Source organism: Fonsecaea monophora (assembly GCF_001642475.1).
Source record: "Fonsecaea monophora strain CBS 269.37 chromosome Unknown Scaff44, whole genome shotgun sequence".
Classification (NCBI taxonomy): domain Eukaryota; kingdom Fungi; phylum Ascomycota; class Eurotiomycetes; order Chaetothyriales; family Herpotrichiellaceae; genus Fonsecaea; species Fonsecaea monophora.
The window spans coordinates 41,422-55,908 of NW_019173975.1; the positions used below are offsets into that span (position 1 = coordinate 41,422).

General features: G+C 52.3%; 5 protein-coding genes across 5 annotated transcripts; all 5 read right to left on the reverse strand.

Annotated features, from left to right (window-relative positions):
• Positions 1 to 258: 258 nt before the first annotated feature.
• On the reverse strand, positions 259 to 1,932 carry AYO21_06368 (hypothetical protein; the record flags this gene model as incomplete). Its single annotated transcript, XM_022656328.1, has 1 exon — positions 259 to 1,932. One exon carries the CDS (start codon positions 1,930 to 1,932, stop codon positions 259 to 261), a length of 1,674 nt encoding a protein of 557 aa, XP_022511304.1.
• A 275-nt stretch (positions 1,933 to 2,207) lies between these two features.
• AYO21_06369 (hypothetical protein) lies at positions 2,208 to 3,221 on the reverse strand (the record flags this gene model as incomplete). The annotated part of the gene is made up of 1 exon (XM_022656329.1): positions 2,208 to 3,221. One exon carries the CDS (start codon positions 3,219 to 3,221, stop codon positions 2,208 to 2,210), a length of 1,014 nt encoding a protein of 337 aa, XP_022511305.1.
• A 906-nt stretch (positions 3,222 to 4,127) lies between these two features.
• On the reverse strand, positions 4,128 to 5,895 carry AYO21_06370 (hypothetical protein; the record flags this gene model as incomplete). The annotated part of the gene is made up of 3 exons (XM_022656330.1): positions 4,128 to 4,813; positions 4,871 to 5,464; positions 5,520 to 5,895. The coding sequence occupies 3 exons, from the start codon at positions 5,893 to 5,895 to the stop codon at positions 4,128 to 4,130; spliced, it is 1,656 nt and encodes a 551-aa protein (XP_022511306.1).
• An 817-nt stretch (positions 5,896 to 6,712) lies between these two features.
• Positions 6,713 to 9,421, reverse strand: AYO21_06371 (hypothetical protein; the record flags this gene model as incomplete). The annotated part of the gene is made up of 1 exon (XM_022656331.1): positions 6,713 to 9,421. The coding sequence occupies one exon, from the start codon at positions 9,419 to 9,421 to the stop codon at positions 6,713 to 6,715; it is 2,709 nt and encodes a 902-aa protein (XP_022511307.1).
• A 376-nt stretch (positions 9,422 to 9,797) lies between these two features.
• On the reverse strand, positions 9,798 to 10,688 carry AYO21_06372 (hypothetical protein; the record flags this gene model as incomplete). Its single annotated transcript, XM_022656332.1, has 1 exon — positions 9,798 to 10,688. The coding sequence occupies one exon, from the start codon at positions 10,686 to 10,688 to the stop codon at positions 9,798 to 9,800; it is 891 nt and encodes a 296-aa protein (XP_022511308.1).
• Positions 10,689 to 14,487: the final 3,799 nt, after the last annotated feature.

Below are 14,487 nucleotides of genomic sequence, written 5' to 3' on the forward strand. Positions count from 1 at the left end.
AAAAAGGGAACGGCTTCTTGACATGAACCCCTCCGAAGAGGAGAGTGACGCCGTACCGTATTAGAAACCAGGATCTAAACCATGCTCTCCCTCATCCACAAACACACAGTGTCATCATGGTTTTTTCCGCTTAGCAGTGTCTCTGTCAAAACGGGATACCCTTCTAAACGCCATCGCCATGTGAATATCAAGCAGATACATTATATCTCAATAGTGGTACAATCTGTCGTGGCCCACGCCCAATTCTTCTTCTGGTCGTCACGACGAGTCTTGGTGTTCTTTCGGACCATCGTCATCTTCCATCGTAGAAATAGCACTCGCCGCGATCTCCTCGCTCGACTCGCTCTGCTGCTGCTTGGACTGCAGTTCGTTCGTGCCCTGTATCTCTGGGTCATGCTCGATCAATTGCTCGATCTCACGGTGCCGCCGTTGAGCGCGATTCGTCTCCTCCCCGTCCTCGTCTTCCTCTTCCTCTTCTTCTTCTCCTTCGTCCTCCCCCCCATCGTTCTCTTCTTTGTCCACTTGACCCTCGCCATCGGAAGCCGGGGTGGCGTCAACAGCGGCCGAGTCGACTGCGTGAGGTAGCTCCGAAGCATCCTCATCCCGCCGAGCATCCCTCGAGGACCCAGACAGGTTCAACAGCCCGTTCAACTCCCTCTCGACCTCGCTGACGCCGTTCATGGGCTGCAAAATCTCGCTGTTAGCTCTTTGCAAAATATTTTCCCTGCTCAGCGGGGTGCCGCGCTCGGCGACGACGATGGCTTCCCTGTGCCGCCTTCTCAAGTGCTCCTCTTCTTGACTCCGCTCAGCCGACCGTAGTCGCGCGGCAGCCCTCGTAGTCGTCGGGCGTGAAGGCTCGTCCCAAAGCGTGGTGATGTTGTCGTGATGGCCCACAGAACCGTTTCCAGGAGGAGCCAGCCCTGCAGTGTCCTCGCCATTGACCATTCTCACGTCGTTGTCCTCGTTCGCATCTTCGTCCTCATCTTGCCAGTCGCGATCGCGATCTCCCGCGCCCTGATTCCACCACAGACCCCGGTCGGGCCCGCTCGTAAAGATGTCCTCTCTATAACTGCTCGCGGTCAACCCAGCCTCGCGCATCTGTCTCCTCGCGGGAGGATACTGCATGACCACCAGGATCACATCACCCATGAGAAGATCATCGGACAGCCAGGTATTACGGTCGAATAACCTGGTCACGTCGTATCGGCGGAAGTTGAGTTCGGAGTTGTCCGGTGAAGAGCACGGGAAGGGATAATTTGCCAGCCATTTGGTGACCAGCCCTGCATCCAAGGCGGCGTCCATGACGGCCGTGTACCTGGTGTCCCGCCGCGAGAGGCTGTGGACCACAACGGTGAAGATCTCCAGCAGTTGCGCCTCGTGCGCCGGGCGGTCCAGGGGACGGATGGGCGACGGGGGCGGCATCTTCTCGACCCACTGCTTAGTGTGCCAGTCGAGGGGCACCTCTTTGCCAGGGACTTTATGCTGAGGCAGCACGTTGATCAGGCCCAGAACGATGGCCCTCACGGTCTTGGGGTCCCTGAAGTGGCTGCAGATCGTGTCGCTGAGCGCCGGGTGCGTGAGCAGCATGCGCAGCGCATGGAGGGCGTTCTCGCGACGGGTTTCGTCCGCGCTGGCCAGGTCGCGCAGTAATAGATGCCTGGTGCGCGACCGGACCGTGCGACTCGCGACGATCTTAATAGCCGACGTGCGGAGGTCGTAGCTGTACCCGTCTGCCAGGGTGCGCAGCGTCTCGAGCTTGAGCGAGTTCTCGGAATCCTTTTGAAGACGCTTGGCCGGCGGTGGAGGGTCTGGTGGTGGCGCCCTCGCCGCGTCTTTGACTCTGCTGAGAAGGACGGGAACTGTCATGCACGCCGTTCCCAAACTTATGACGAGGACAGTCAGCAGGAAGCGGTTCGAGCTGAAAAAAGACATGGCTGGTGATGCATCGAGTAGGATGGGAGGGGAGGAAAAGAAGTATCTTTGGGACAAGGGTTCGAGGAGGCAAGGCGAGGCTGAAGTCCCTCGACCGGTTCATGTTCGGCGAATTATCAAGGATTGACAAGTCGTGACAGTCTGCGCTCATATGATAATAAGATAATACAGAGATACGGCAAACAAACGAAGCGTAGCTCGTGTCTTTACCCGACTGATCAATAGATTGATTGATTCCTTTTAGATTCTACTACAGATCAACACCACTCCCAACCTCAGTCGTGATCCTCCTCCGTCGTGCCGGGGCACCCTTCCATCTTGTCGTCCGGATACCTGCATTTGCACCAGAAACAATAATGCCATCTCTCCCGCAGATATTCCACGAGCTTTGACAACTTCTCCGATACTTCGAGGGTCTCGAACTCGTTGAGCTCTTCGTCTTCCTCGTCGAGATCGACGTCGACCTCTTCCAATTCCGTTTTCTTCCCCATTGCCATTTGATCCTCCTTTTCTTCGTCGGGGTCGATGTAGTCGGGCCGTCTCGACAGAGACTGGTAGAGGTCATACCTCATCCGTCGATCACGCTCGTTGATGGCTCTCTGCTTGACGAGGCCGCGCCACAAGACATTGACAGCCTTCAGTGGCTTTGACCTTCTGGGCTTCTGTGCAGGATCAGGCTTGCCGTCGACCGACTGTTCTAAATCGTCCTCCTCGTCCAGTCTCTCGCAGACCTTCATGGCCGCCCAGACTTGACCCTCCATCTTCTTTTCCTCGCGTTCCTTCTGCTGCCGTTCGCGGAACTCGCCCGCCTCGACCTTCCTCTTTTTATCTGCCTCCTGCCGCGCCTCGACCTCCTCTCTGAACTTGCGCTTCTTCTCCGCGTCGGCGCCGATTCCGGAACGCGACTCGCGCATTTCCAGCCCGATCGGCTCGAGAAGACGATCGTCCTTCCCGCCGCCACTCCCGTCCGCAGTCGTCGTCCGCGGTGCCGCGCCCAGGGCGGTCCCGGGCTTATATCCCAGCGCGGCCATCATCTTGAACCCCCTGTTGCTCGTGTCGAGGGTCGTCGTGTTCAGCGCCTCCTCCCGCTTCTTGCGCTCCTCCTGCGCCAGCTCCGCCTTGGACTTGGGCCGGCCTTTGATCTCGGCCTCTCGCGCGAGCCGCTTCTTGCGCTGCGTCAGGGTTTCGTTCTTCGTCGTCGCGGACGACGCCGTGTCCTCAAAGGTCATGTTCATGTAGTCGTCCTCGTCGGCACTCGCGCCGGCCTCAGCGTCGGGTTGAGAGCCCATTTTTCGCGAAGAATAGAGAGGTGAGGGAGATATGTAAAGTAGCGCGACTTGTGAAGAAGGTAGTAGAGGAGTCGCAAAGCGGATCTGCGCAAAGTCAATGATCCTACGCGAACCCCCAAAAAAGAATAATTGATCTGTCGCAGCTAGTCTCTGGAAACTTGTGCACGGCGGAGAGAGGCGCAAGAACCCTACCGAGAGGAGGAACACACAGAGAGGCAGAACATAAAAGACTTTGCCCTAGTGCTTCTTACCGTTGGAGAGAGAGAAAGAGAGTCCTGAGTCGGTCATTAATTGAGGATACCAGTCTGCAGTCGCAGGTACATGTGACGGCGAGGGATCTACTTTGCTCGTAGCGAGGCAAGGTTAGGCTGGGAGGGCCAAAAATATACCCCCACCAATTAGCTAATCACGTGCCTTTAAATACAAGTATATATACTGAACCCCCGCAAAAATGGTCTTGAAACTGTCCCGAAAATGACCTCACTTTCAGGGTACGCCTTTCCAAAAAATTTATGATGTGAGTTTCTCTCAACCACACCTGTCGGTCACAGAGTTGGCGCAGCAACGCTGACTTTTCCCTCTATAGCCTGTGACGCAGTGGTTAGCGTGTCGTTCTTATATTGTATGCCCCTGGCGGCATCCGGTATGACTTCTTTCGAGGAATGCGAAAGTCGCGAGTTCAAGTCTCGCCAGGATCAATTATTTTTGCTCCATTGTTCAACCTCATCTTTGTTTTCAAAACATTTCTATTTTTACAGTGTGCTGAAATCATAATGGCAAAAAAAAATGGATGATGGAGTAAAATCAAGCAAAAATGTATTCGTCTACTTTCAAAAGAGTATATATCTCTATCGTGATCTAATATCCTAACCACGTACGACCATGATTCAGTCTTTCCAAGCCCAGTCAACCCAAATTCCTTTTGGCCTTCATGCCTTTCCATCTCATAATCCAACAGCAAATTGGAAACAGGACTGTCCCAATACCAACCCACGCAGCCAAAACACCAAAGTTCAACCCAAGTCGATCGCGGGTGTCGAACAACAGCGTCCGGCTCGCATATACGACCTGCCTCAAAGGCCATGCATATCCCCATTTGAAGAACCCCGGTGCCAATTCCAATGCGTAAAACCCTGTTGATACGTTGGTGATGACCCAGAATATCAGCCACAGAGCTGTCCACGGTTGACCAACAACCATCGCAACGCTCTCGCAAGCCAGACCCAAAGCAGACATGCCTAACCAATTCAACATCCAATAAACGACGAAAGTGGCGTGGCCAAAATGATTTGCGTTATTCGCCACGTCGGTCTGAAGCCAGTCGCTGTGACCATGTGGCGGCCTCCGTGAAAACGGGATTTGAAATGCCAGGCTCACAAGGCTGTAGCAGAACGAGAGGAGGAAGTAGGCTATGATTGTAGAGATGTAGCGCCAGATAATCAAATGAGTGAACTTCAGCGGTGGATGGGGATTGGAGGGATCCTGCTGAACAAATCTCATGTGCATCGGCACGAAGAAGCCGAAGGAGAAGAAGGCTATGATGATGAGGTAAATGAGGCCAATGCTGACAGCGGGAATTGCCGTGGGAGGATCTGGATAGAACGTCAGTGATCACGACGGACGAGGATTCCACAAGGCTCTGTACTTACCGAAAGGTCGCAAGTTGAATATACTGAAGCCAATTCCAGGAGATAAAGCTTGGGGAGCATTGCTGTAGACGCTCTGTGCGAAAGTGTCGTTTGTGAGCACAGACCGTGTCCACTCGCGACCAAAAGCAAAGCTGATATCCGATGCGAGTCGAACCAGCACGGGGGTAATGTACTGGTTGTAGGATTCGATATCTCTAGCTTGGTTGACCACAATCTGTCCTGCACCAAAAGGGTCGTAGGACACGTTTCCACTTTCCACCGCGAGTCGCAAGAGCGCCGTAGCATTGCTGTTAACGATAATCGCTCCCCAGTATTTCTCTTCATGGACTGCCAAACGGACTGCGACAGGGTCGTGCCTGAATGTGATAGGGTCCAGGAACTCGTAGCCCAGCGGATATCTCTGAGAGGCACGCTCGTGGATGATGGCAGCTTGAACAAAACGTCCGACAATCGGCTCGACGGTCTCGTATGGAGGTGAAGTTGCGTCAAAGTCAACCACGGCGATGGTGGCAGAGCGGAGGTTCTCGCGTACTCTGAACAGGACTCCCCAGTATATGGAAAGGACTCCAAGTACAAAAACGCAAAGTAGGGCGACTGGTTCAAGTCAGCAAGGGGGACAGGTAAAATTACGCTCTGGAGAGACACCCACGTGTCCATGAATACTTCAGGAACACAGCACTTCGAACCTGAGAAAGAGAAGGATTGAAGAAGCCGACAGCATCGGGAGCGTGAAGGCTGTACGTCTCCTCTAGATCTTTTGAATTATGGCCATTTTCCTGTTCTTTCTCGGCCAGCGTGCTGCTAGACTGCTCGGTCCTATCAATGCTCCTGTTGAGACTGGGAAATCTCCGGACGGTGGTGCAATGAAGAGCATAATCTGGACAGAGGCTGTTGTTAGCGTCTGTGGTTTCGTGGTATGCCTGGTACTGCACAGAGGCATCGTCAATGTCTCCCGAGCTTGACTCTGTGAGTTGCTCTGGCTGTTTCCCCTGACGCCCACCGTCTTGCCGCATTGCACTCCTCATGGCTTTCTCACTGCAACAAAGGCTTAGAAATCAGGGGTTGAACGGTCGATTTTGTCGGCCACAACGGAGGAATATGCCAGAAATATGAGGAAAGAACCATCTGCGACTATCCATGATGGCCGAATGTCCGCGCTTTCATTGATTCTCCCCAGCCCTGATTCATGTCGAGAAAAGTCCGTAGCCCGACTTTCTTGGTGTTGTCATGGCTTTCTCTTGCAAAGTTTCACTCCATAAATAGGAAAAGGGTGTGGCTCTCGAGTCCGAGCGTCAATCCATTGTCTTGATGCTATGCTAGTTAGAAATTCCCTTGATGCCGCCTCTTGCGTGCTGCTTAGCATGACGATCCATACCTCTCGATGGATCTTAGCACGAAGTATCGATTGTTGTGTTTTGATAGCCACGAAGATAGCGTAGACGTTGTCTGGAAACTGCGGAGAGAGACCGGACATGCGCATCTGAAACGGCGTGTCGGCATAACAACGTTTGACGATCGAGTGGGAGCCATACGGATGCTTGGTTTGTCCAGGGACTGTGAAACTCTTTTCTAAGGCCAACGGTTGAAGGAGCCGGAAAGACCTCCATGACTACCGGTAGACTCCGCAGCAAGGTTGATACCAAGCAGCCGATCCAAGTTCCAATATAAAGCTTAGCGGGGTTGTAAGCAGTAGTATTGTAGGAGTCGTCTTCGATCTAGTTCTGGACGGCATTCAAACACGCCGATAAAAGGCAAACAAGCCCCTCAGGCCATCGCACATTTCAAAACAAAGCGTGAGGCGGCATGTGATAGCGAGACCCTGATCTTCCCGCTCCGGTTTCCTTAGAATTTCCCCTTTCTCTTCCTCCTCTCCCTCTCATACGCTTTTGCTTCATGGCCCTCCTCTCCCTGAATCTCTGCTACCAACCTCTTGTACTTCTTTTCATACTCCTCATCTCTCTTCTTCTTCTCCTGTAACTGCTGTCTTGCAATAAAGTTGGCATCCTTCCGCAATTCTCTCATCGCTCCCTTCCTCTCTTTCTTATGCTCGGCCTTCAACTTGGAGAGCTCGGCTCGTTGGCGGTCTGGATCATAGTGTCGGTCGGGGTTGTAATTCTCGATGAAGGCAGGTAGGGAGGTTTTAATAGCGAGTGGGCGGTGGTTATGTAAGAGGAGGGGTAGGCGTGATTTGACCGAAGCAGACTGAAGGGCGAGGAGGGCGGAGAGAGTGTTGTTGTCTAGCGTGAGAGTTTGTGGCGGCAGCATTTTGTGTTGATGAGATAAGTGGGTAAGGGCGTGGACGAAAGGCTGAACAATTTCAGGGAAGGCGGACTTGTGACTCCAAAGGGAGGCGGCTTGCATTGTCAGACGAATAAAGGCATTCAGCAGAGTGATGCCGTGTGAAGGCCCATCTTCCTCACTTCGATTCATGATGCAATCCTTGAACGAGAGCTTCTCTGAAACAGTTGCTGATGTCGATCTTACGCGCAGTGGTGTTGTAGGCAGCCTAATAGGAACGTGCAACGGAACACCGTCTTGGTCGTGGTCTCGTAGCGGCGTTGGTGAAAGAGTGGCCAGAGCATTGGTAACATAAGTGACCACTTCGGGAACATATCGTTTTGCAAGCTGCTGGTATCGAAGGGCAAGTGAACAGCAGTAAGCCCCAACGCTGAGGTCCCGGAGAGATTGTATCGAGCTCTGCCCGAGGTACCGACCAATGGTGAGAGTGGCGGGTGTAACTACTGAGTGAAAATGATCGGAGGTTGGAAATATAGTCGAGACACCTGTGAGAATGACAAGATCCCCAGCAGACAGCTGGAGCGGTCGTTCATCATTGATCTCTTGGAGATGTCTGCGGAAGGCGGCGGCCACAGCTTCCGATGACGACTTCGCCATCGAGTGTAAGTGTCGAAGGAGGCTCTCAAGAACAGAAAAAGGAACATCAGGTTCTGTGTCCGCAAGAAACGCAACATGCTGGGTCAGCACACCAGCGAACGTGTCGAGTTTTTCTTGATTGCCTTCAGCGAGACCTTTGTGGTAGAGGGCGCGTATTCTTTGCACGATCGTGGGCAAGTCGGCGACTTTAGAGTCCTTGACCACTTCCAAGAATGCTTCGTGCGACTGAGGACACGGAAAGGTGTAGGCCAGATTGGTGCTGGTTGAGGCTTTGGCCGTCGTTTTTGGCGTGCTCTGGGCTTCCTGCGGTAAGACCAGCCCGTTGATGAAATCATCATCACCATCATCCTCAACGTCGCTTTCGGGCTCGGATTCCTCAGAACCTTGTTCGCTTGCCATGTCAGGCTCCGAGTCTGAAGCAATTAGGTCGTCATCAAGCAGGAATTCGTCCTCGTCTTCAACATCCAGTTCCTTCCGAGGGACAGCGTCGAAATCAGGGGCAGACAGACCGAATGCTTCGGCGTCGTCGACTTCATCATCTTCATCTGGCCCTGGCTCCTCTTCCTCCTCGTCTTCTGAGCTTTCTGCCTCGCCCTTCATTCTGCGAATTCTCTTGCGCTCGAGCTCTTCAAGTCGAGCGGCCTCCTCGGCAGCTCTCTCTTCGTCGGTTTTGGTTCGTACACTCGGTTTGGAGCGTGCTTCCAGCTTCAATTGTCGAAGATTGGACTCGTACTCCTTTTCTGCCTCTTCCCTGCTCTTCCCTGCAAGCATTGCAGCGCGAGAGGGATCCATGTGCGGCTCTGAGTTAGAGACCGGTGGTGGTAGATTTTCCTTTTCTGGCGCCTTCTGCCCTCGAAGCGCCTCGTAGAACTCAGCCATGCCTTTGTCCAGCTCCATTCGAAGGTCATCGTCGTCTGCCTTTGCAGCTTGCCGCTCGGCCTTGTACATTTTGGATTTTGCGATAATCTCTTTCATCACCTCATTCTTCGTCTTCTTTCTCTGGGGTAGATCTTGATCGTCCTCCTCGTCGGAATCGACGTCTTCGTTTTCGGCTAGTCGCAGCTTCTTCCGAGGCCGGTCGTCCTGGTCAAAATCTCTGTCTGGGTTATCCAAGCCTTCCACCTCGTCTTCATCAAAGTCATCTCCGGCATTACCCTCAAAGTCGAGCAATCTTCCACCATGCGTGAGCGTCATCTCCTCCTCGCTGTCATCCTCAAGGTTGAACATGGAAGTCTTCTTCATCTTGCGCTCATTCTGACGGGCGAACCGCTCGGCCGCTCGTTCCTCTGGCGTCATCGTGGGGTCATTCTCTCCGAACCGACGGTCGAGCAGCCCGCCCACCTTATTGCGGCTTTGCATCTCTTTCAGTAACGTCTCTCGCCGGCGCTCTTCGCCCAAGCCACGAGTGACACCTGGCCGACCAACTGTGGGTTTGGTATTCTTGCCATTGACAAATTCATACTTGGCCTTTCGAGCAGGCGCTTTGACCTCGAAGGGGTTGAATCGTTCGCGAATGCCCTCGAGTGCGGCATTGCGCTGCGCCCGCTTCTGCGCATCTTTGGAGGTCAGCTTTCGCTGTTTCTTGGATTTCTGGGGCCCCAGGACGCCGCTCTCATGCAGCGACGCCTTGAGCTGCTTGAGCTGCGACGGCGGCATTTTCGACTTTGTCGGGAGAAATTGCCGCACTGCGGTGCTGGAGATCATCAAGTCACCGCAGTCAAAAAAGTTTCGACATTTCAATCACGGGGAAAGTGTGCCGAGAGACAAGGCTGAACCTTCCGTTTTCGGGCATTTCTCCCTCTTCGCTTGTACATGTGGAAGGTGAATTGTGCCCGAGATCATACATTTTGTCTGTGTTGCCTCTATCATCGACTATGTGATTGATGGCTAGTCCCATGCGTAAGCCTTGGATTTTACTTTCTTTCTTTCACCAATGCTTTACTCATGAACAGCTTGTCCGGATCCTTTGCACAGAGCCTACTCACGACTCAGTGAATATGCTATTATGGTAATCGCCGCGTCCGTGCTCTAACTATTTCGTCTTCTCTGCTCTCGAACCACGATAGGAGTTCTCGACGATGTCCAATCCCGTCATCTTCTTGAGCGTTGAGTCGAGCATCCCCACCGGCAGGAAGGACGACAGCCACATTTGGAATGCATTTCCTCCCCGCCATACATGCACAGGAGGACTTTTCTTGGACAAATCTTGAACGACTTTCGCGGCCCACTCATCCGCTGGCATTTGAGGAACGTCGATGTCTGACCGCATGAATTTCTCGATCTTTTCTCTCCCAGGCAGATAGAGCGAGTCCTCGGGGAGTCTCAAAATTCCTTCTGCAGAGTCCCCTGACGACGAGGCATTGGCGAAAAAGTTCGACTTCACCATGCCGGTCTTGAGATCGACGACTTTGATGTTGAAGGGTTGCAGCTCCTGTCGGAGCACACCAGAAAAGGATGCAAGGGCTGCCTTGGTGCCGCTGTAAGGCCCTTGAAGAGGTACGGGCATGACACTTGCACATGAAGTGTTGTTCACCAGCAGGGCGCCGTCCCTGGCATTCCGTAGTAGAGGGAAGAACAGTTGCGTAACACGGACAACAGATATAGTATTCAATTCGAACAGCTGCGAGAGTGCAGGTATCGAGGCGTCCATTAGCGGTGTGCTATAGCCTTGTCCCGCATTATTGACTAGTACGTCGAGGGAGTTGTCCGTCATTTTGGAAGTGGCCTGGACTGCTGCTTTGATCGAATCCTCTGAAAGCACATCAAGCTGTAGTGTGTCAATGCCCATGGCCTCAAGAGAGGCCATTTTGGCAGTGTTTCTGGCCGTCGCGATGACACGATCGCCATTTTTGTGGAAGGCAACAGCAAGGGCAGCTCCAAGGCCACCATCAGAACAGCCTGTGATGAGAACATTACGAGGCATCCTTGACACCATTTTAGTCGGTACTTTGTAAATGTCCAGAAGTTGACTGAATCATTTAGGAGAGGAGTTTGTATACACATCTACGCAGGCTGCAGGGAAATTTCCCGCCGAACTTGGCGGTTAGTGCCGCCGCTTTCGAAGGGCTCCTTGCAGTAACTGTCGCTTCTCTATGATCATCTAGTTGATAAAGGAGATGCATGCACTCAGGTAATAGGCAATGGACAATAATCAATAATCATGATTTATCTCCCCAATACTCGCGAGTACGAGGAATGCCTCATGCTCGCCCTGCGCCTTTGGTATGCCCCCACTTTTTACTAGAACTCAATTTGTCCATTTGTACTCGGTATAGAGTTGCACAAACTCTCTCAGTTGCATCTTTTGACAACGCGTCCACCCCTCCTCAGTACTGGACCACACAAGGCCATCAACATTACCCTGCGAAGGAGAGCCACCTTCACGTGGTGCAGGGTGTCAGTACTCCTGAGAAACGGTCTTCGAGGTCCCGTATTTCCCAAGGACCAGATGTGACTCAGGAGGAAGCGAAGAGCTCTCCCCCTCTACGACGCCGCGCCCAGCCGTGGCCGTTGTCCAGCCTGATGACGTGGCACGTTCACGATTGGCAGTGCATTGGCCAGTCGGTTGAACAGGAATCGTCTCAGTTGATGCCCGAAGACACGTACTTGATATTCAGGCCTGAATATATCAAACGTCTGCCTCATCACGGACAATATCAACTTCATTATCGCAACCATATCACACATACTTTCGGATATCCGACTGCTGTCACTCTCCGTTGTGGGACCAGGATCTATTCGCTTCATAGAGCTTTGAAGGTCTACCGCTCACTAAGGTGATCACCACGAAAATCTACTTCTCATCCTTACCTGGCCGAGTTGCTATCCCGAAGCTCCAACCATTTCAACCACGGCACCGCTCTATACATGCATCTATAAACAACAGAGACACCTACCCATGGGTAAAGGACTGTCATGGGCCAGGGTACATGACACTGTTACCCTCTCGCTGCAGGACTGCCATCGACTATCGACCGTCAGCTCAGCGGTTCCATATACGAAGCTTCACTAGAACATGGGGCACTCCGCTCTCTCGCAAGTCGGGTATATCGACTTTTCTAAAGAAACAAATATGGAAAACCTATCAAACTACGATAAAATTACCTTACAAACGACGCCACGTTATGCCGTGGCCCACCATACCAAACACCATATAAAAATATCAGCAACAACACTAGCGACAGACATTAAGTATCGAACACTCACCGCGGACTGCTAGTCGGAGTGCTTCAGACAGATATCTACAAACATACATTCGGTCAGAAGCATCAATACCGAGTCCCTAATACTATTACTTACAGTACTCCCGCTTCCATTATTGGGGCAAAAATACCCTCGAGAAATACACCCGATCTCTTCTCCGAGCGAGAACCAGGTCGAAAGAATGATCCAGTTCGACGATTGAAAGGCCGGACTTTTATAACACAGAAAGAAAGACCTTATCTCAACCTCACAATATTCGCCGCTGGGGATGACGAAAGAGAACTCTCTCCATACTACCGTCAACATACGATAGAAAGCCTACAACACCGACAGCGACGGAAATCCCGTCAGAGCCGAATTTCTAGGACAATTCGGGGCAGAACCCGTTCGTCTTATGTTCTGTAAAGACGAACCTTCAGCTGACGACATTGACCTCTCCCCGGACGGGGTGACCTCGATATTTTTCACGTTGCCCGAGTAGGCTACAAGAAGACAAAAGAGCAGAGCGTGCACCTGCGTGAGGGTCGATTTACTTTAGGTAGGGTTTGCTTCAGACTGAGCTGCGTGGTGCTGACAGAGAAAGGGACCTCAACAACCTTCGCAATATCATTGCCACTCGAGTCGATTCCCCTCTACCCGAACCGATCCTACCCGAGTCAGATCATCTTGACTCCACGGCCAAAATGGCGGATCATTCCGGACAGCAGGTGGCCGAGCGCTACATGAGTCGACGCAATAGACCAAGGGACCTAAGCCACGATAGACGAAACGCGTTGATCAAGCCCATCTCCCTCCACTCCCGCTTCGTCCAACCCCATAATATATCCGTCCCCTGTCATCGAGGTGATCTATGGTCGCTGCTCGAATTTTTTTATTTTTATTTTAGAGGTCCAGAATTTTTGAACCAGATGAAACCTGATGCGGAACCAGAGGCGCAGCTTATTCGCCAGCTGGAGTAACAAACTGACAGACTTAGGACCAAGAAATGGTTACACTATTCTCGGTGCATTTAGGAAGAAGATAGTGTCCGGTGTTGACGAGAGATGATCCGTTCGAGGCCATGCAGTTCGAGAGGAACAAGTTGGAGTGCTAGCAACGCCATTACGAGATCCAGATCCGCTTCTGGAACTCCCTGGAGAGCTGTTGGAGCGCTATTCCAATGACAGGAGCAGAGAGAGATTCCCACTGCAAGAGCTAGGGCTGACGACAGTCCTGGCGCAGTTTTTTGGAGGACCCGAGGCAGATGAGGTTGACATTGACGAGAACAGACCCGGCCGTTGGCTAGAGGAGGTCCTTAGTGACGAGGAGGATGGTGATGGAGGGAAAGAAACTTGGTCCAGGCAGGGCGCCGATGTCGAAAACACACGTTTTGCTTGACGTGATCGATACAAGAAGTTCAGCCTGAGTCTATCGACGAACTCGAAACGCTCTGCGACTGCGTGCTTTGCGGCACCGACCAAGGGAATTATATACTGCTCTCGTGGGCCGCCTTCGAATATCGATCCACGGTGCCGTGGGTTGTCGGCTGTAACATCGCTGTCCCAGGAAGCGCGACGGCGGGAGAGGTACAAAATGTAGAGAAAAGAAAGAAAAGAAAGAGGTAAAGGGAAAAGGAAGACGACGGTGGAGATGTCGCCGCCCAAGGACCCAATACCACTTTTTCTGGCTTGAGAAACCCCGGATCCAACTACATGAGGAGCTTCTACGGACTCACTACGAACCAGTCCGTGCAGCCGGAAAATCTCCAGAGTCAGGCTAGGCCAGTGGACACTCCCCAGTTCGCGGTAGGTAGGATCTTACTTTAGATAGACCTACGGAATACTAACATATAAGAAGATAGATGGGAAGAGGAATAAGATGGACCCAAGACGAAGAAGACGACCTTGAGTCAGGCGGAGAGAAACAGGAAGATGGTTCAGGGCTCGGGACAACATGGTCGAGAAGAAATGAACTAGACGAAGACCAGCTTGAGTTGGCGGACCAGCAAGGGGATCAAAAAAAAAAAAGACAAGAGCGGCAACGGGGGGCCCGGACCTGCCCTCGCCGTCCGTCAAAACTGGTCCCTCTGCTCAACCTGGTCTCTCTACTCTGTCCCACTCAAGCTGGACGCGACCTCCGAACAAGAAGCCGAACGCGACAAGGACATGACGACGAACTGGAATATAAACAAGACGAACCAGACTATGAAGCATTGAAGAGAAGAAAAGGTATAAGTTTTCCAGTATACCTACCTCGCTGGGCGCCTCGTACTAGTACTAGCAGCCCAACATCAGACTACACAAGTACACATCTGCTGTGTGTAATAACAATAAAACAAATAACATTTTATAAGAACAGGATTAGCTGCACGCGGGACTACCAGCACCTTATACCTCGTAATACTCTGTATCTACTCCGCGGTTGTCCGCCCGATCCACCACGATTGATACTCCTTTTTTGCCAAGACTTCCGCCCCTTTATCGATAAGGGACCCTCACTCGACTAGTTTTCCAAAAGTTGCACGAGTGTCCTCTTTGCAG